We start from the raw sequence: 18,233 nt of genomic DNA on the forward strand, positions 1-18,233 counted from the left end.
TTAGCAGAGATTATCAGATGAACTTGAGAGGTAACAGGTTATTTTACAGAGGAAATGTGGAGGTTTTGCTGGCATGTTAAAACACAGGCACCAGACAAAATCCAGAGCTGAGAACTAAACCAAATTTATTTATCTTCCAGACATGCTGCAGGCTGTTTTTTTGAAGGTAAAATCTAAAACCATGAGATATAAAACTTCAGATTTGTAATATTGTTAATGTTTCTGTACTCTAGCAAAAACTGCAAAAGGATTCTTCAAAAACAAAGAACATTTTAGCAAGCAACAAAGCAAGAATCTGAATTTCAATATGATTGTGTTTGTACATACCTTGGTTTTGCTCAAACAAACCAACAGATGTCTACCTACATTCAGTGTGTTTGCCTTTAAAAGGCAGAATAAAAAAATAGCTGTCTACTGGCTCTTAGTGCAAACATGTTTTCACTGAATACAAACGCAAGATGTCAAAATACAAAGCAGATTTACAGAAATATGACTTGTGTATTTAAAGACCCCACATAAAATTGAAAAGATTTTCTGTACTCAGGCAGGAACATGACTAAAACATCAATCTGAGCATTCAGTTTCACTCTCCAACTCCCTAGAATGATGTGACACACAGTGAATGTGAAAGTGTAGATTCAAGTGGTTTGAAACTGGGGACTCTGCTTCACAGACTTTTTCCCAAATCCTTTGTGATAAGCATTTGGAGAAAATGTGCAGAAAAGAATAAGACCAGTAAACTCTTAGAACACCATTTCCTCAGTCCAAATTTGCCAATAATTTTCTGAGGCTCTGCAAAGAGTAGTATTTCCTGCTAACTCTTCTGCACAAGCTCACTAACTGAAAGCTTGCAGGAAACAGCTAAAATCTAGCTAATAATGAACAATTTGGGAATAACTGCTCCATCACTTGTATAGTATTTAGCAAACATATGCACAACACTAATATTAAACCTTAAATAAATATTACTTACTGGAAAATTGTAAGCACAGTTCTTTCTCACCGAAATATACTTCTTTTCCTGTTCCAGAGTTTGCAGATGGAGTTGATTATCATTATGCCCGTTCTCCTGCTGTAAACCCAGTGTGGAAAGCTTCTTATAAAATTCCAAAAACCGCAAGTGCTGTTCAGGAGTAAAAATGCCTCAAAAAAAGAAAAAGAAAAAAACAAACAAACAAAACAACAAACTTTCCTCATTACAAATGCTATTAATAATGTACCCAAACAAATCTCACTGTAAAATCTATCACATATCTTGATTTTATCCCTCCTCTTCCTCCTACCCCCCTTGAATCGAGCAGAATATAATTAGTACATGCAAGCGTAGTGTACACTTAGAACAAACTGGAATGCAATTAGCAAGAAGAACTAATAAACTACAAGTACATTAGTAATAAGAGAATAACCAAGAAAAGGCTCAATTTTCTATTCCAGATGACAAGGAAAAGCTATCATTGATTGGTATCAAGAAGGCTGAGATTCTTAAGAATTTTTTTTTTCAAATTCCACTAATATCATCAGGCTGAGTACAATTAATAACTCTGACAAAAATTCCATCTTTAAGCAGACAAACAACAGGTCAGTGGATCTGATCTTAAACAAGAGGTTTTCAAAATGTGCAGCCAGATGTGCTTCATTCCAGTACTCAAAGTACTAGTTGTCGAAATCTTAAATAACAGAACAGAAAAGAGCTGAAAGGGTACTTATATTTAATAGCTGGAGAGGGAAAGGACAAGCTATATAATTATGTAAATCAGGTTACTTTCACATGTTTGATAAAATTTAAAAAAACAAAAAACAAATCTACTACTAAATACCAACATACACACACCCCCACATATATCCCCCCCCCCCCAAAATAGCAGTAGCCAACATGGCAAAAGGAAAACTTGTCAGACTGATTCAATTTCCTTCTAGTATGGGATAACAGGACCTGTGAAACAAAAGAGGCAATAAGGGTCATGACTTTCACAACAAGGGAATGATAGATTAAAAACTATAAATGTGCTCCAAAACTGCTTGGAAAAAAAACAAAGAGAAAACTACCCATATACTAGTGACAAGTAGTTGCCTAGGATAGACAAGGTACTTTATTCACTTGCCTAGGATAGGTAACTGAATAAAGTAAGTTCTATCCTATTTGTGGTACTATTTCACAGTATTTTCATTGATTTTCTGGATGCTAGACAAGAAATTTTGCTTATTCAGCATTCTGAAATCATCAACCAAGGACAGGGACTGCTTATTCTTCAGAAAGACAGAGATTAAAATGATCTTCAATAACTGGACATATGGTCTTAAAACTTGAGACTATTACTCCATTAGAACAGCAGTAGGGTACCATGCTTAGCCTGATCTGCACCACCTGCACAAGGCCAGGAAAAGAGAAAGACTAGCTGCTAGATTTCTTTAAAAAGGCAATTTTTCATACTGAAAAAAGTGAACAGCAATATATTTGGCAAAACATGTGAACCAATCCTTTCACTTCATTCAACTGTACTAAGGCATAACACTTTGAGAAAAATATGAACTTGCCAGATGGAGTTCAGAGGTGAAGAAAGATCAGGAGTTAGTCATTCAACCAAGAGAAAAGAAGACTGGAAAAACATGATAAACACAGGATGGACTGTCCTAGCTCTCTGTCTCTGAAAATAGCATTTTGACACTGTGGAACAGCCATTTAAAGCAATCTGCAGTGAAGCCATAGTCACTTTGATCATCTCTAACATAATCATGAAGGCTCATTTTAAAGAGCTGTAGGAAAGATCAAAGGTTTTAAGAGTCTAAGGGGAAATTATAATGTAAAGCCATGATTCTGTGCTCTTCCTCCACAGGTAATATATGGTGGGCAGCATTATCAAGGAAAGTTGTGCTGTGCTCAAGTGAAAATTCAAGCACAGATGATGGGCAAAAGTAATGAGTACAGATTTGGCTTCAGCTGCAGCTGGGGAATCCACATGGCATCTCCTGTCTCCCCTGAAATTCTTTATGGGCCACACTCTGCACTGTGCCTTAAAAAGCAGATCAAGCACAGAAAAGAACAAAGTAAACATCATAATGTGTTCAAAAGTTTCTAGTTTCAAAAATTCAATCATCCAAATCACAAGCTTCAAGATACCCAAAAAAAATTAGTCAAACCAATAAAGATGAAACACCATGTTTCCATCTTTGACCCTGTAGAAACAAAACAAAAACAACAATAAACAATATGCAACAATAAACAAGATGGTCACCCTAAGAGGAAATTTCCAAAATCTAACTAACTAGCATTTCATTTTTCCCCCCATTCCAAGGGGTTCAAATTCTCCAATCTTCCCTTGTGTTTCAGATTTTTAAAAAGAAATTAAATCATACCATATAATCCATTACACAGTTTCCCTAAATGGAAAGATAAAGAAACTAGGATAGATTCATCTGTTTTGAAGGATTTTTCACAGAACGATTTCACTAAGGGGAGAACAGTTTGACTCCGATCATCTGAAAAAACAAAAGAAATTTTTAGAATTAGCCATTTGTCATTTGAACATTTTTAAAAGAGCGCAAAGACTGAACTTCTGCAATAAATTGAGAAAAATTTTATTTAACGTTCTCAGGATTACTTCTGGCAGGCACTCACTGAAGGTACAAAACAAGAGGTAGAGAGAAAGATCCTAAATTTAGTACCTTTCCTGTTATGCTCATTTTTTGTTTGTTGTTAGTGAAAAGAATGAGGCAGAGAATAAATAAACAGTGACTACCTTCTCCATTCACCAAGAATATACAGAGAGAAAGAATACTGCAGTACTCCTACAATAAGATTTCCTACAATAGTAGGAATAAAGGGAGATAAAGACTGAACATGACTGTGACAGTAAATAGAAAAATCAGGATATTCTGCAAGATAATTTTTTAAACCTACTGAGAAGTTTTTCAAAATCTTTTGGCATACAATAAATTCACAGAAAAACAAATTAATACAGGACACAGGAAAGAAATTAAATAATTTAGAAATTAAAGCCAAATCCAAACACTCTGTGTCCTTATAAAATAAAAGAGCAAATGTTTGAAGAAATTTATATCTTTGGATTTATTTTAAACAAAATCATTGTATTAAAATGTTTGCATGTTAAAGGGATAATGATTTTTTAATGGTAGATCAACAGCAAAATTCAGCAAATAATTGTGGCTGAACAAAGTTAGATTGGCCTGAAGAAATATTTTGATATTGTGGGAGAGACACTCTAGGATGTAATTTTGGGTCATCTACCTTCAAAAGTGTTCATTTTCTAGTTCAACCATGAAAGCAAAACCCACACAAACCCAACTTCTAGAAACATTCCTTAAAAACCTGTAAATAACCCCTGATTGCTTTCTCTAAGCTGCTTACAGTAACTCAAAGCAGTAGTTACAGCCAGGGGTGGGGGAGGAGGAGTGAAGAGTGAGAGGTACAAGGAGAGGCACAAACTTGATAGCATCAATACAGAGGCTCAAGAACTAGAAAATTAACCTACTATCACACTTACTGATATAAACACTCACTGCTAAAAAGACCATTTACAGTATTCTCCCCAAAACTATACTATATTTTTCTTTTCCTTATCCACTCCTCTATATGGCTTAAATACATACATTGTAGTAATTCATCACCAAGTTGCTGTACCGTACATTTTTGTTGAGCTAACACTGTGTACTCTGTGTACTGATAGCACTACATTAATTAATTAAATACTAGCAAGACAATATTCCCATAATTTATGCATTAATTTTACTCATTCCATTTATACATATTATATTAGAAACTTGGAATATGATAATTGATTTCATGGACAACTAGCTCACCTCCCTTAAAACTTTCTGCATATAAAGCACTGCAAGACATGAAATATAAGGAAATATAAAGGACAAAGCAATGAACAAAATAAAATCAGAAATATCTGAATAATGCAGTCGGAACAAAAAGCATTTAAATACAATTATAAGATGCACTAGAGCACTAGGAATTGGGCTAGGAAGCCTAAATTAGGTTCTTACCTGCATCAAACATATCAAGCAGGTTCACCAAGGTCTCAAAAGCTGCCAGGCGTACGCTGCTGCCCTCATCTCTTGCCAGCTCCACTAGCTCAGGAAGCACCACAGTTTTTGTTAGTTCTGTCCTGCAACATGAAGCAAGCAGTCAAAAGAAAACTTACAACGAAACAATACTACCACTGCAAAACAGAATTCTGCCTTGAAATACTCATTTAGATATTTTTTGGGTAGCCAAGAAGAAAAAACGGAGCAAGTTCTAAGGAAATTAAAGTTAAATAAAAAATCTCCAGTCAATATCAGGACTTTTCTTCTTTGTCAACCAAGGAAACATACAAACTTTAAATGCAGAACTTCATCATTAAAAAAGCATTCAAATTAGCTCAAAATAAATCAGAGAAAATGTTGTCTGAAAAAAAAATCAAAGTACTCCAGCTATTTCACTGTATCACTAAGAAAATTCTTATGATCAAATATGCTAAATATGATGGTCCAAATTCAAAATTTAATAAATATAAGCCATGTTGGATTGAAGTGTCTGGAAATTTTATGCATCAAAGATGAGCCTTCTTTACAGAGAACATCTACTGCTCAGAGAAAATGCCATTTCCCAGCTAGTCTAAACACTGACTTTTGGCCTTGGTTTAAAGCATTAAAAAAAGGGGCTCTGCTTGTCCTTTTTTACCTTGTTACATACTGACCTACTAGCATACTGCTGATACTTAACTCCAGGATGCTGAAATAAAAATGCTGAAAATATCCCTTCCAATCAGACAAAAGCAGTTAACAGCTGCCCCTTTTGTAAGTCAATATAAACAATAATCCTTTCAAATGTTTATAATCAGCATCAAAGCGATTTGCATCTTACAGTTTATTATACCTACCAGCAAATCAAGAGGGGTTAACAGTATTCTTCCAAGCAAATCATTAAACATTCAAATAAAGTTATGAGAAAATGACAGATCATTTAGTGGCAATAACACTAACTAGTAAAAATAAGTATTTGAACTGCTGTCACATTATACCTTCAATATTTACCTGAAAATTTGCTCATGTCTGTTTAGTTATTTTTTTATTTACCTACTACCTTTTCATCCTCAACATGACACACTGGAATAGCTTCCATACTGAAAGCACTCAATGTCCACCATTTCTCATGAGATTAAATCATCTAAAGCACTGAGAAGGAATTAAGCAAAAACTTCAGAGATAGAGCAGTCTATATGAATACATTAATGCTAAAAATAAAAGTTGGTGAGGAAAGAATTAAAGAAAAAATACACAGGGCAGATCAGTAATTGATAACAAAGTATTTAGCCCTATCAAATCCACTGTTCTAAGGGGGGTAAATTACCAGTAGTGCTGCCATTTGCCACTGCATAATACCTACGATTTTTTTTAAAACTTTCAACTCCCAGAATAAGTGAAATTTAGAATAAGTGAAATTTAGTTCATTTTGAAGACACCAAACAGAATTTAGAAAATTTCCTTTCCAGTACGGTTACTTATTAGTATAAGATCTAATCTATATCTCTGCTGTCTAGCACTGGGTAAGGAATATTACTTGATAAATTTTCAATCTGTAAAAGAAGTTACCGCTTTTTTTCTTCCCTGACAAAAAAACAGGTAGAGAGACCTTGAGTTTTAAAATATTTGTTCATTCAGACACCAATCCTGTAATGTAATTAACATTGTCTTTTATTAAAGTTCCAGACATTTTTCAGTCCTATGGTGAACATTGAATGCCTTCAAGCTCTGAGTAGAAGTTGATACTGAGCTGAAATTTGCTTACAAAAGCCATTTAGCATTTTTTCTCAAAATGCTGCACAATAATTATGAAAACTGCTAATACTTGTCAGAATTTTTAAATAAGACAAATACCACCAATGGATAATTGAGATCATTTCAAGAAGCTATAGATGAAGTCATTAATTAAAAAATCTGCTGGGTTTATGGTTCAGCAATTTTACTATAAATGAGAAAGAAAAATCTAAAAGTGGAAAAGAGACAACTGCCAACAGCCAATTACTAAGAACACATCTGTACCTTCCAAATTCATATTGAGTATGCATGAATTCAGCAATTTAAAAAGGAGTTTTTAGGTTAACATTTTAGAGAAATATTTTGCATTTAAGATCAGTCAGGCAAATGGCACTCACCCTATTCCTCGAGCCACATGTTCCAGCTGCCGACACATGCAAGCTCTAACCTCATATTCCACATCCTGGCACAGTGATTTTACCAATGGAAGAACCTCTCTTTTAACACTAAAAATGTGAACATTTTTTATTAATATATAGAACAAGAATATATAAAATCTATTGAGCATTGAGTAGTACTGAACTTTACTCACATATTATTTGTTTATCCTATATATTACTAATTTATCACTCACAGTAAAGGACTTTTCTGATAATCAGCAATTAGAAAAGAATCCTGTACATTGGATGCAAATACATGTTACAAAGAAAGAGGAACAGGAAAAGGAATAATTACTGTCATTATAATTTCCTCATATTCATCTATTATTTCTTATAAAAGAAATAATTTCTCTACAGAAATAGTAGGTAGGCTACTTTAGTGGGATGCTGTCCTCATTTAATAACTTCTAATCTTCAGTACAATTTCTGAACAGCCACTGAAACAATATAAAGATTATATAAATGGGAATGCAAATACCAATTAAATGTCTGTAATACCTCATCTTTGATATGCAGGTATCACAAGACATAATTAGGAAGAAAGGAGAGAAAGAATTTAAGATTAGAAGCTTGAATATTGCAATGCCTTCAGGAAAGCAGACCAAGTATTCATGTAAATCAATGGTAGATACAAAATAAAAATTTTGATCCTTATTTCAGTAAAAACTCATATTACAACTTGGCATAATCAGCCATTGTGTTTCCTTTCACTGCCCAAGGTTCTGTCATAAGTATTCATAAAATATCTCTATAAAAATCCTTATGTTATTGCAAAACTCAAGATAAATAGTATGTAGACACTGACAAGCAAATTTTCAAGCCAGCTTGCACAGCCTCTATTCATTTCAGTGGAAATTAATTTACTTGATACAGAAAAAAATTAGCCTCAAGTTTCAAAAATTGTACAGTCTTGGAAGTCTGGCATTTTAGAATACACTAAATTAGGGCTACATAAAAAGGAAAAAAGACTTTTTAACTTGGAACACTGGAGGGTAGAAAAACTAATGTTCCATGACAAGGACTGGATATTAAAAAAACCTAGGAATAACATCAAATACAAAGTTTTTAATTATAGCATACATTTTATGAGGAAAAACTGTGCCATTCTGTGGAAGAAAGTGGAGATATGCTTACATATTGCCTACTCCTGAGGATATATATGTCTTCTGGGCCTGTACCAAGAGCCCTTCTGAAAGGGGAATGAGAGTGCATCCTGAATTTTACTCAGTCTGCCACATTCTAAACCTGAGGACCAGCTCTGAACTGCACTCAAGAGCTCTCTACCAGAAGAACAAGACATCCCAGAAAATTCTGAGTTATCTTTGTAAAATGTAGTGGCTGTGCAGAAAAGGTGCTAAGAGCAGTTTACTGAAATGTGGGGATTCCTGCTTCTGAAGAGCGAGGAATCATGTTGAAGAAATACCTCAAAAGATGTGATAGTTATTGCTACTAATTAACACTACTATATTTCACAGAAGATTCCAAGTAATCCATAAAGTCCATAAAGTATTTCAATGAGATTGTAACATCAAATAAATAAATGCAGCTAGTATTATGACAGAGTCCTAGAGATTTGGAACATAAAGATTTGGTAACATTGTCAAAAAATACTATTCTACCATTTTCATTAAAGTTTGAATGTTCAGCAAGTATATATATATATAAATATAGATATACACACACAGAACAAATGAAGATTTAGATAGTTTTATTTTGGGTGCTTCTTGCTCTTTTTTATTGAAGAAAAAACCCCATAATCTAAAGAAATTTATTCCTAAATGTCTTGTCATATTGTCCCATTGTTCTTCTTTCCCGTTATGCTGAATTTTAGGGCAGATCAAAATCAATGTTAGAATGGACTTCCTCAAGTAGGCAGTTTCTGGGCATTTAGTGGCCCATGGTGGATTTCTGTTGTAATTCAAAATCATGTTGTGCTGGATTGCCCAGATCCCAAACACATTTGGGGAAGCGGTCCTGCTATCCCAGGCCTGGCTAAACTGACCAAGGAATGTACCACACCACTGCTTGGGGCAGATGAGTGACTCAGATTTACTTTCAGCATTGCACCTTCTTCTGTCCAGGCTCACAGACCCTGAGTCTAAGGGCGGGAAAATACCAGGGAATTGCATTAGTTCCTCATACATCTACATTTTAATTAGGGATAGAAGAAAAAAAAAACAGATCTACATGCTAGGTTTGGTTACATAATAAAAACTTAGACAAGAAACTCAAAGGAGATGAAGTTGTGTTTTGTGCCTGTAAGTTTGCAGAGAAATCCACTGTGTGACTTATTTTCTAATAAGAAAAACAATATGGAAGTATGACCTGAAAATGGTATCCATTTTCAAATCTGTGAAAGAACACACAAACTCAAGTTATAAAATGATGAACATCAGCAAGTCTAAACATGCTAGTTAAATAATGAAAACGATTTGTGAAAAAAAAAAAAAAAAGGATTTAATTTTTGCAATAAAGTCTACTTTTCTTGGAGTAATTTTTTGTCCACTAATAAAGAAATACTGGTTTACACTATGGAATGAAAATATATTGACAGTCTACTTACATATGAGCTTCAAATTTGTTAGCTACTTTCCCCATGATTTTACAACTAACTAAGCGGGACTGGAGTGTTTGAGAAAGCTGTGCTTTGGAAACAAGTGGATTCAGAATCTACATGGAAAAAAAAAAAAGAAATACGAGAGGAAAAAATTGTGAGCATCAAATAAAGTATTCCTCTTCTTAAAAAAAAAATCTACAAAAACATATCCCAAATGTCATTAACCTTTTCACTGAATTAATCAGTACTAACGATAATGGCACCTATGCACATCAATAGTCAATTTTGTTCAAATTACGTATTTCAAATTACATTGCAATTAGATTTTGAAGGTGACTAGAATAACTTCTCTGTGTTTCTTCCAACTTTATTTTTTACCCTTGACAAGTTCAATTTTAAACAGTTCTGAATTTTACTCTTATTTTAATGAGGATTTTTATACTACATAAACAATCATTTATTTAAATCTTCATATTGTTTTAAATTATAAACACAGTCAATATGTCTGTTGCAAAGCTTTTGAACTTAATGAAATATGAACAATTAAAAGTGAATAAATTAGCTGACTAAAGGGGACTGGCATTATAACTTAGTGTAAGATTTTCTTCTTCTTTCTTTCTTGAGCTACACAGCGAAAAATTAAGAGTGTTTGCAGTGCATTAGAGTTTTGGTACACCAAGAACTACTGAAATACACTAAGGAATGGATCTCCAACATTCAGTTCCATTTAGCAGATATTGGAATTTCAGTCCAATAGTAAACAAAATGTTTCTTCATGAAGACATAGAGTGAGATACTACCCTGTAAACAAAAATAGGATGCAGGAAAACGTGCTACTGAGAATACAAAGTGCAGGGGAAATGTCACAGTGGAGTGTAAATAAGTGTAAAGTAAACTTTATTTGCTGAAGAACACTACTTTTTTTAAGGTGACCTTCCTGTCTCGCCTTTTTGCCCATTTTTGCACACTCTTACAGTGTGTTCCACAACCATTACCATTTTCACAGGTATGGAACTGCCACAAATCTGACTGAGGTGAATAAAACTTGCAGGGAAATACAATTGTACAATTGTAATATAATCTTACAATTTACTTAATATTTTTTTGTGATCATGAAAAATTAGTATTACCTCATGTCTGACAGTTTCTTTTGGTAAAGCTTCTATTACAGCAAGAAGAGTTTCTAACCATGCATTGCTGACACCTGTTTAAAAGATATGAATTATATATGATGTCTTAAATTGTACATACAACAACTAAACCAAAACATATACCAGTTTTACAAAATTTGCTCTAACTTTTTGCACACATCTTGAAGGAGCTATGAATCTGAAAGCCACAATATTAACATTCAAAGCTTCAGAGTACAAAGTAGGATAGATAAGAAGCAAGGTCTGTTCTCATTTCTTTTCCCTTTCCAATTCCTATATAAAATTAATAACTACTCTAATTGCTTTATAAAGCTATTTCCCTCATTTCATTCTTTTCTTACGCCCACTGAAACTTTCTAGTTACACAACAGGCCTTTTCTTTCCTTTGTATTCTAAAATTAGTGTCAAAGAAATTAAGAAAAAATAATCAACACAGAAGAAATATCAACCATCCCCCCTCCATTTTCTCAGCCACAAAATGTTGGTACTTCAGGAGAAGCTCAGACTCAGAAACAAGTTTGGGATTTAATCCTTCAGACAAAGTGAGAGGGGTTTTTCTGCTTCAATCAGAATTACATTTAAATAGCAGTATGAAAGTGGTCCTCATGCAAAAATCTTTCAGTTCATGCAAGTCTGGATACAAAGTCACAGTGATTGCACTCGCTGTTGACACAGTATTGTAGGGTCACTAAGGAAACAAAACATGTAGAGGTCATCAGCCATCAGAGTAGCTGTGCAGCCCTGACCTGCATCTCTGTGTTCCAGGTTCTGGAGAATGATGTGAAGGAAGGAGTGGGAGTACGTATGAATGGACACCGACTCCTCTTGCAGAACAGTCAAAAAAGAAACAGCAGCTGTTAACTGCATTTCCACTCCTGCAACATGCAGAACCTCCTGTATAATTACAAATTATAACAATTTAGAGAGTGAGGCAGAAATGAACTGAAAGAACATCCAAATCTTTACATTCACTCTTAGAATTAATATGCAACAACCAGGATAAACTACAAAATTTGCTGTAGAATTATTTTCTTTTAATAGCAATTTATTGCAGAGATTAAATTTTCTTATGATATACCATCAATCTTCTAAGAAAAAAAAAGTTACTTATAATATTCTTTGTGACTTTAAGTTTCATCAATGCAATGCGTGGATTTTTCTACTTTACAAAACGAGAGGTAGAAACAGACCAGCCAACAATTGCACTCCTGTTGTTTATGCACATGAATTAAAAATAAGTATTTCATTCATTCATTCATTCATTCATTCAGTAAGAGATACTAAAATAGCAGAAGGCAACTTAAATTTCATCCTTTGACTAACATGGAATGCAAATGGAAAGTGCATATATACAGTCTTAAGAATAAAGCAAGATACACTAGAATATTTAGCTAGCTAATTAAACATTTGTATTTCTGAGCTCTGACACACAAGGATGTCATGAATTAGGCTGTCTTTAAAATCATACAGTCAAAAGTTAAACAAAGTTAATATGTTGAAGTGAAATGAAATATCACTATTTCTTTAAAGTTAAAAACAGGCAATTTTAAATTTCAGATTTATGCACAGACCTCACAGGATGAAATCTTTGACACAGAGTTCATTGTAAGTATTAGTAACTGTAAATATCTGTCAACTAAGTGAACATTCTATTTGCTTACTTTTTTAAGTGTGTCTTTCTATTTCCTGAGAAAATAAAAAGTTCATTATTCTACTACTAAAGCATTACACTCATTTACAAATTACTCCAAATTCAGTAGGAGTCTAAAGCCCATACTTCCTACTTAGCACTTTATATATGTGGTTTTGTTTCTTTTTTAAACTGCTTGATATGAACAGTGTTTTCTCAGGTCACTCACCAAAAATCAAAAATAAGCCAAAATTAATTGAAAATAAAAATAAGCCTGGATCAGATTTAAAAAATATATTAATTCTGCAGCTAAGTGCATAGTTGCTTATGGATTGCACTCTTCACTGGGTTACAAACTGTCTGCATGGCCAGGTCCTGAGTGTTGGTGAATGGAATTACATCCAGTTGGCAGCCAGTCCAAGGGGGGATCCCCAGGGCTCAGTGCTGGGGCCAGTCCTGTTTAATCTCTTAATCAATACCAAGGCCAATGGTTTGAGGTTCAACAAAGGCAAGCACTGGGTCCTACACCTGGGTCACACAAACCCCTGCAGCGCTACAGCCTGGGACAGAGTGGCTGGAGAGTGGCGTTCCTCACTGAAAGGGTGGTCAGGCACTGGAACTGGCTGCCAGTGGTGGAACCACTTCCACCATTCCTGGAAGTGTTCAAAAGGCACCTGGAAAGGGAACTCAGGACATGGTGAAAATAGTGCTGCTGGGTAAACAACTGGACTCGATAATCTTAGGGTTTTTCCAGATTTAACGATTCTAAGACTCTAAGCATTACATATCAAAGGAATTTTGCTGAGAAAAGAGTTTGTAGAGAACATCTGAGAAATTCCTATTTGACTTGGTATAAAACAAGTTCTCATTCTACAAATGTCAAACCAATTGTACATACAACTGTACAATTATCAGCTTATTTCAAGGAGAACAATAACTCATCTCTCAAGACCTGTCCCAGTTTACAGCCATGTTTCATTCTAAAAGGATTCTCTGTGTCCTTGCTCCCGCAAATGAAAAAAATAAACAGCACTGTGCTGCTTTCCATCAAAGTATTTGCATTCAACACCCATGGAACCGCCTTCTTCTTATTTCCACAGGCTCTGTCCTTGTTTCACCACTGCTCTTACAGCCACAGCCAAGAAAGAATAAGGACACCTACCAGTTTTGTGTTTTGAACATTTTTGGGATACATGTCCATACTTTTCTGGGATTCTGGCTTAACACTTGTTCAAAAAAACATCACCAAGAAAACCAAGAGAACCATCCACACACTGTAGATGCTAACACAGCAGTGCAGACCAGAAAATTATGGAGCAGTGCCAGGTTAACAGCTGGACTTGATGAACTTAAAGGTCTTTTCCAACCTAAATAATTCCGTGACTCTATGAATTCAGTTTTCCGTACATATTTACTTTGTACGCGATACAAACAGGGTTACTTACCAACACACAAAGCTCCCAAATAGTCTCCTCCACTGATCCACATAACTCTGGATAGTCATGTGTGAGAACACATTCTCTGGATGTGCCTCCTCATGGACCTCGGGAGACATTGAAATATAAATTTCTAGACTGCTTACACACCTGCCTGCACTGATGTTTACACTCAGAACTGTACAGTTCTGCATTTGGAAAAGTATGGGTCTCCTCTTTCCATTTCCATACAACCCAAGCTGAGTAACTTATATTTACTTAATATAAATTGATTTACTTAGAAAGTAATGTATTTTTCTATACATGGATACTACACAAATTTTCACTCCAGACTAAAAAAGTTCTCCCTGTCTATCTTGTTCAGACAAGCATTAAGTATTTAATGGAATTTAAGGGTATTAACATGTTCTTAACTATTCTAATGTCTACAAATTAAACTCAGGCCTCAAAACCTAAAATTTAGAAAGCCTAGTTTATTCCACTAATTGGAAAAACAAAAGTTCATCCCTAGTTTAAATGCACATTTTGTCCTGCAACAACAGAATTCTCTTGAAAGAATGCTGCAAGCAGAGATATTGTCAAATCATTTTAGTAATTGCATTGGTATGATAGAAATTTTAGACTAAAAGACTAAGAGACACAGAAATAATGGAGATTACAGACACTGAAGGATATAATGAGAATGGACTTTAAAATTAATGTACGGTATAAGGAAGGAGAAAAATTACCCCACCTTTTCTTAAACTATAAAATCAGCTACAGAAAAAAAAAGCTTTCAAGAGGAGGCTGATCTATTAGGAAAAAAAGTAACTTGGAAAATGAATTTGGAACTAATGAGACAACACTGAATAAAGCTTGATATATACACAACAACGAGAATAATCACAGTTTGCTGCAATCACAGCATTTGGAAAAATGTCTTATTAGTCATTTAGAGAGACACCTGCAATCTCCTTCCATCACTTTTGGTTGCAGAGCTCAAAGATGGAAGGCAGGAAAAATACTATTAAGATCATTTGAAAAGAGCCATTTTGTGCACAAAGAGAAATGCCTGTAAGAATGCTTAAGCTTTCCCTAAATCTGCATTTCAATGACTTCCAAGGTTCATGAGGAGGTGCATGCAGAAATCCAGAGTGGGCTTCTCTATGCAGAACAACACATCCAAGGATGCAACTTCATTTTAACAGCAGAATTTTAAAAGAAAACTTCCTAATCCCATTCCTGCATTAACATCTAAATTTTATACTTATGTTTGTTTAAACAGCATAACCAAAATGCCAACACTTAATTCAATAATTTCTTATGTATGTCACATTTATTGATGTATTGATTTTACTCATCTCAGATCTAAAACACATCTTAAACATAGAGTGTCTTTGACACAATTTTAATTTAACTAGATTTCACAGAAAGATAAGCAATTTGCATACACTCATTTCTATATTTCTAGAAGTAACCAGGTTTATCAATTTTTCACAAATGAAATACAAATTTGCAATGTATTCAGATGGAACATTCCTTGTATTTATTTCTTTCTTCATCTGCTTTACCCTCAGCTCCAATAAAAACATTAATTTTGCTTTGGGCATCTGCAAGTGTGCTAAATAAGTACACTCATTTCCTTATGCAATTATATGGTAACAATACCTTCAAAGAAACAGCCCTCTGAAACTACTACACAATTCATTTTTCATGTGCCAATTTGATTTCACAAATGATTACTCCCAAGCTAAAGAAGTAGAACCAAGTGCAGTAATTTAAATCAGTTTATTTCCCTGCAATGGCAGATTACATTTGCAAGACTCTAAGCGCAGTGGAGTTCAATTATGCTTTTACAGACTGTAAAAGTTTCAATATAATGGTCAGGATGATTCCTCCAATAAAAAACAAGGTTAAGAAAAAAATAATAGGTCAAATTAATGATATCAAACACTGTGTTGCAGTTAAAAGTGCAGTGCACATGGTTACAACATCACTTTACTTCTACTACAGATAAATAATATTAGATAACAGAACACCCTTGAAGGACTGGCTTTATAAGAGCAATGCCACAGAAAGGAACTTAACTCATATACATTCCACAAAATTTCAGTTTATAAAGCTTAAACTTTAAAGGAACTCTTGGATTTAGACTGACCTCGTTATATTTTACTTTTTTACCTCTGTCTGGAACCCATTAGCTTAGGTTTCATTTAATTTATCATCTAGGAAGACATCCAGTTTGGGTTTAAATGATACTGTAAGATTAAATCCACACCATTTTTCTCACTAATTTGCTCAAAGACTGAATGCATTTATTGTTAAAGTTGTCTGCTTCATTTCAAATATTTCTATCTTCAATTCCTACTGCTTCTTTCTTCCTATACTGTTTTCAGTTGAATGTCTTTAATATTATATAGGAAGATACTTTTACAAAGTAACCAAGTACAGCCTGATCAAATATCATGCTGAGATCCAACTCCCACTGTACAAATACTTTCTTATTCATGCAAATGATTATACTTCCAAATATTTTCTTTATGCCTAAATAAAAAACTTAAAACTAGAATCAAAAACTGTATTCCCATATTAGACTTTTTATTGAAGACAGGCCAAGACCACTACTTCTGTATAGCCTGAAAAATAAAGGTAGAAAATCTCTAGTGTTTCTTATTCCTCCTTAATTTTAGGAAGAATTCTGCTCTCAAAGTAGAAAACCAGAGGAAAAAAATGGATTCAGTATGGTAAGCATAAAAAACCAAACCAACTTTTCTTGAAGCCAGTAGGTTGGTTTAGAAAGACTGCATTACATATGCCAGATTAATTTGTGGTTGTAACTGCAGATATTTGGTGCAAGTTGAAGGGTTACCAATTACTTTGCAACTTTAAGTCATTCTTCTCATAGCACATTTACACTCATACATATTTCAGCAAAATGCCTATTGACCTGAATCTTATAGTGCAGAAGGCAACCAGAAGCACTTTAATGTTTTCTAAACCATCTGTCAGTCTGTACCAGTTCTTTGTCCTGAGAAGAGCTATTTCTTGACCATTTGCTGAATCTAAATAATCAGATAAAAGTTGAAATAGCTCCTTTTAAGAAAGAGAAGTCTCCTGAGATCAGGACAGGACGTTTCAGGACACAACATGAAGTTGAGAGGTGATATCTGTTATTCACAGAAAGCTTGAAGGCTGGAAGTCTTCTGGAGGGCATTTTGTCCAATCCCCCTGCTCAAACAGGGCCAATTACAGATGAGACATGCCCAGACTGCCTTTGAATACCTCCAAGGAGGAAGACAAAAACATCTCTAAGCAACTTGTGCCACTGCTCGGTCACCCTCACAGTGAAAAAGTGATTCCTGATGTTCAGAAGAAAGCTCCTGTGTTTCTGTTTGTGCGCATTGCATTGCAGTTCTGTCACTGGATACCACAGCAAAGAGGCTCTCTCTGTCTTTGCTCTGTCAGGTATTTGTATACATTCACAAGGCCCTCTCCAACCCTCGTCTTCTGCAGGGGTCCTAGGGGTCATTAGTATTATTAAGTTTTGCATTTGCATTTGTGATTTATTTTGTTCTTATTTGGCCAAGGTTGCTCCTAAAACCACACCTTAAATGAACTTGCATATTTCTTCTGGGCAAGGGTACATATCTGGGACAGAGTGGAAATATAGAGACAGTTATCTTCTTTACAATCACATAATCATAGAATAGGTTGGGTTGGAAGGGACCTTTAAAATTCAGCTAGTCCACCCCCATAGCAATGAGCAGGGACACCTTCCACCACACCAGGCTTCTCAGAGTCCCATCCAGTCTGACCTTGAACATTTCCAGGGATGGGGCATCCACAACTTCTCTGGGCAATCTGTTCCAGTGCTTTACCAACCTCATGTCAAAGAATTTCTTCCTTATTTCTAGTCTGAATCTATCCTTCTTCAATTTAACCCCATTGCCCCTGTCTTATCTCAAAAGGCACTGCCAAAAAGTTTGTCCTCATCTTTTTATAAGCCCTTTTTAAGAACTGAAAAGTCAAAACAAGATGTACCCAGAGCCTTCCCTTCTCGAGGTTAAACAATCCAAATATCCCTTATAAAAACATATCTCTATATGAAATTACTGTACAACATTACATGGTCAGCATGCATTTATCACAACTAGCAGTGACTTACTAAAATGTGGAGGGCAGAATGTGAAATTGCACAGACAGCTAAAAGCAAACTATACTCTTCTGGACAGCACCATGAAGATCTTAACGTTCGGATGAAAAGAGATTCAGAAC

The 18,233-nt window shown here is 34.7% G+C and overlaps 1 protein-coding gene across 4 annotated transcripts in view; it reads right to left on the reverse strand.

Moving 5' to 3' along the window:
• Nucleotides 1–18,233, reverse strand: part of PPP4R4 (protein phosphatase 4 regulatory subunit 4) — a 59,283-nt gene that overhangs the window by 17,779 nt on the left and 23,271 nt on the right. For 3 of the 4 annotated variants that reach the window (XR_014616215.1, XM_084207446.1, XM_084207445.1), the window contains exons 4-10: nucleotides 11,660–11,807; nucleotides 10,893–10,966; nucleotides 9,769–9,875; nucleotides 7,164–7,271; nucleotides 5,011–5,132; nucleotides 3,355–3,477; nucleotides 974–1,143 (exon numbers count right to left, since the gene is read on the reverse strand). Coding sequence is in view for 3 of the 4 variants with exons in the window: in XM_084207446.1 (XP_084063572.1) it covers nucleotides 974–1,143; nucleotides 3,355–3,477; nucleotides 5,011–5,132; nucleotides 7,164–7,271; nucleotides 9,769–9,875; nucleotides 10,893–10,966; nucleotides 11,660–11,807 (852 nt within the window). In the remaining variant the exon portion in view is untranslated. Of the gene's footprint in view, nucleotides 1–973; nucleotides 1,144–3,354; nucleotides 3,478–5,010; nucleotides 5,133–7,163; nucleotides 7,272–9,768; nucleotides 9,876–10,892; nucleotides 10,967–11,659; nucleotides 11,808–13,988; nucleotides 14,087–18,233 lie in introns of those variants that run through there. The other variant, XM_084207447.1, reaches the window with a different exon arrangement.

This window comes from Fringilla coelebs, assembly GCF_963513975.1.
Source record: "Fringilla coelebs genome assembly, chromosome: 6".
NCBI classification, from domain to species: Eukaryota; Metazoa; Chordata; class Aves; order Passeriformes; family Fringillidae; genus Fringilla; species Fringilla coelebs.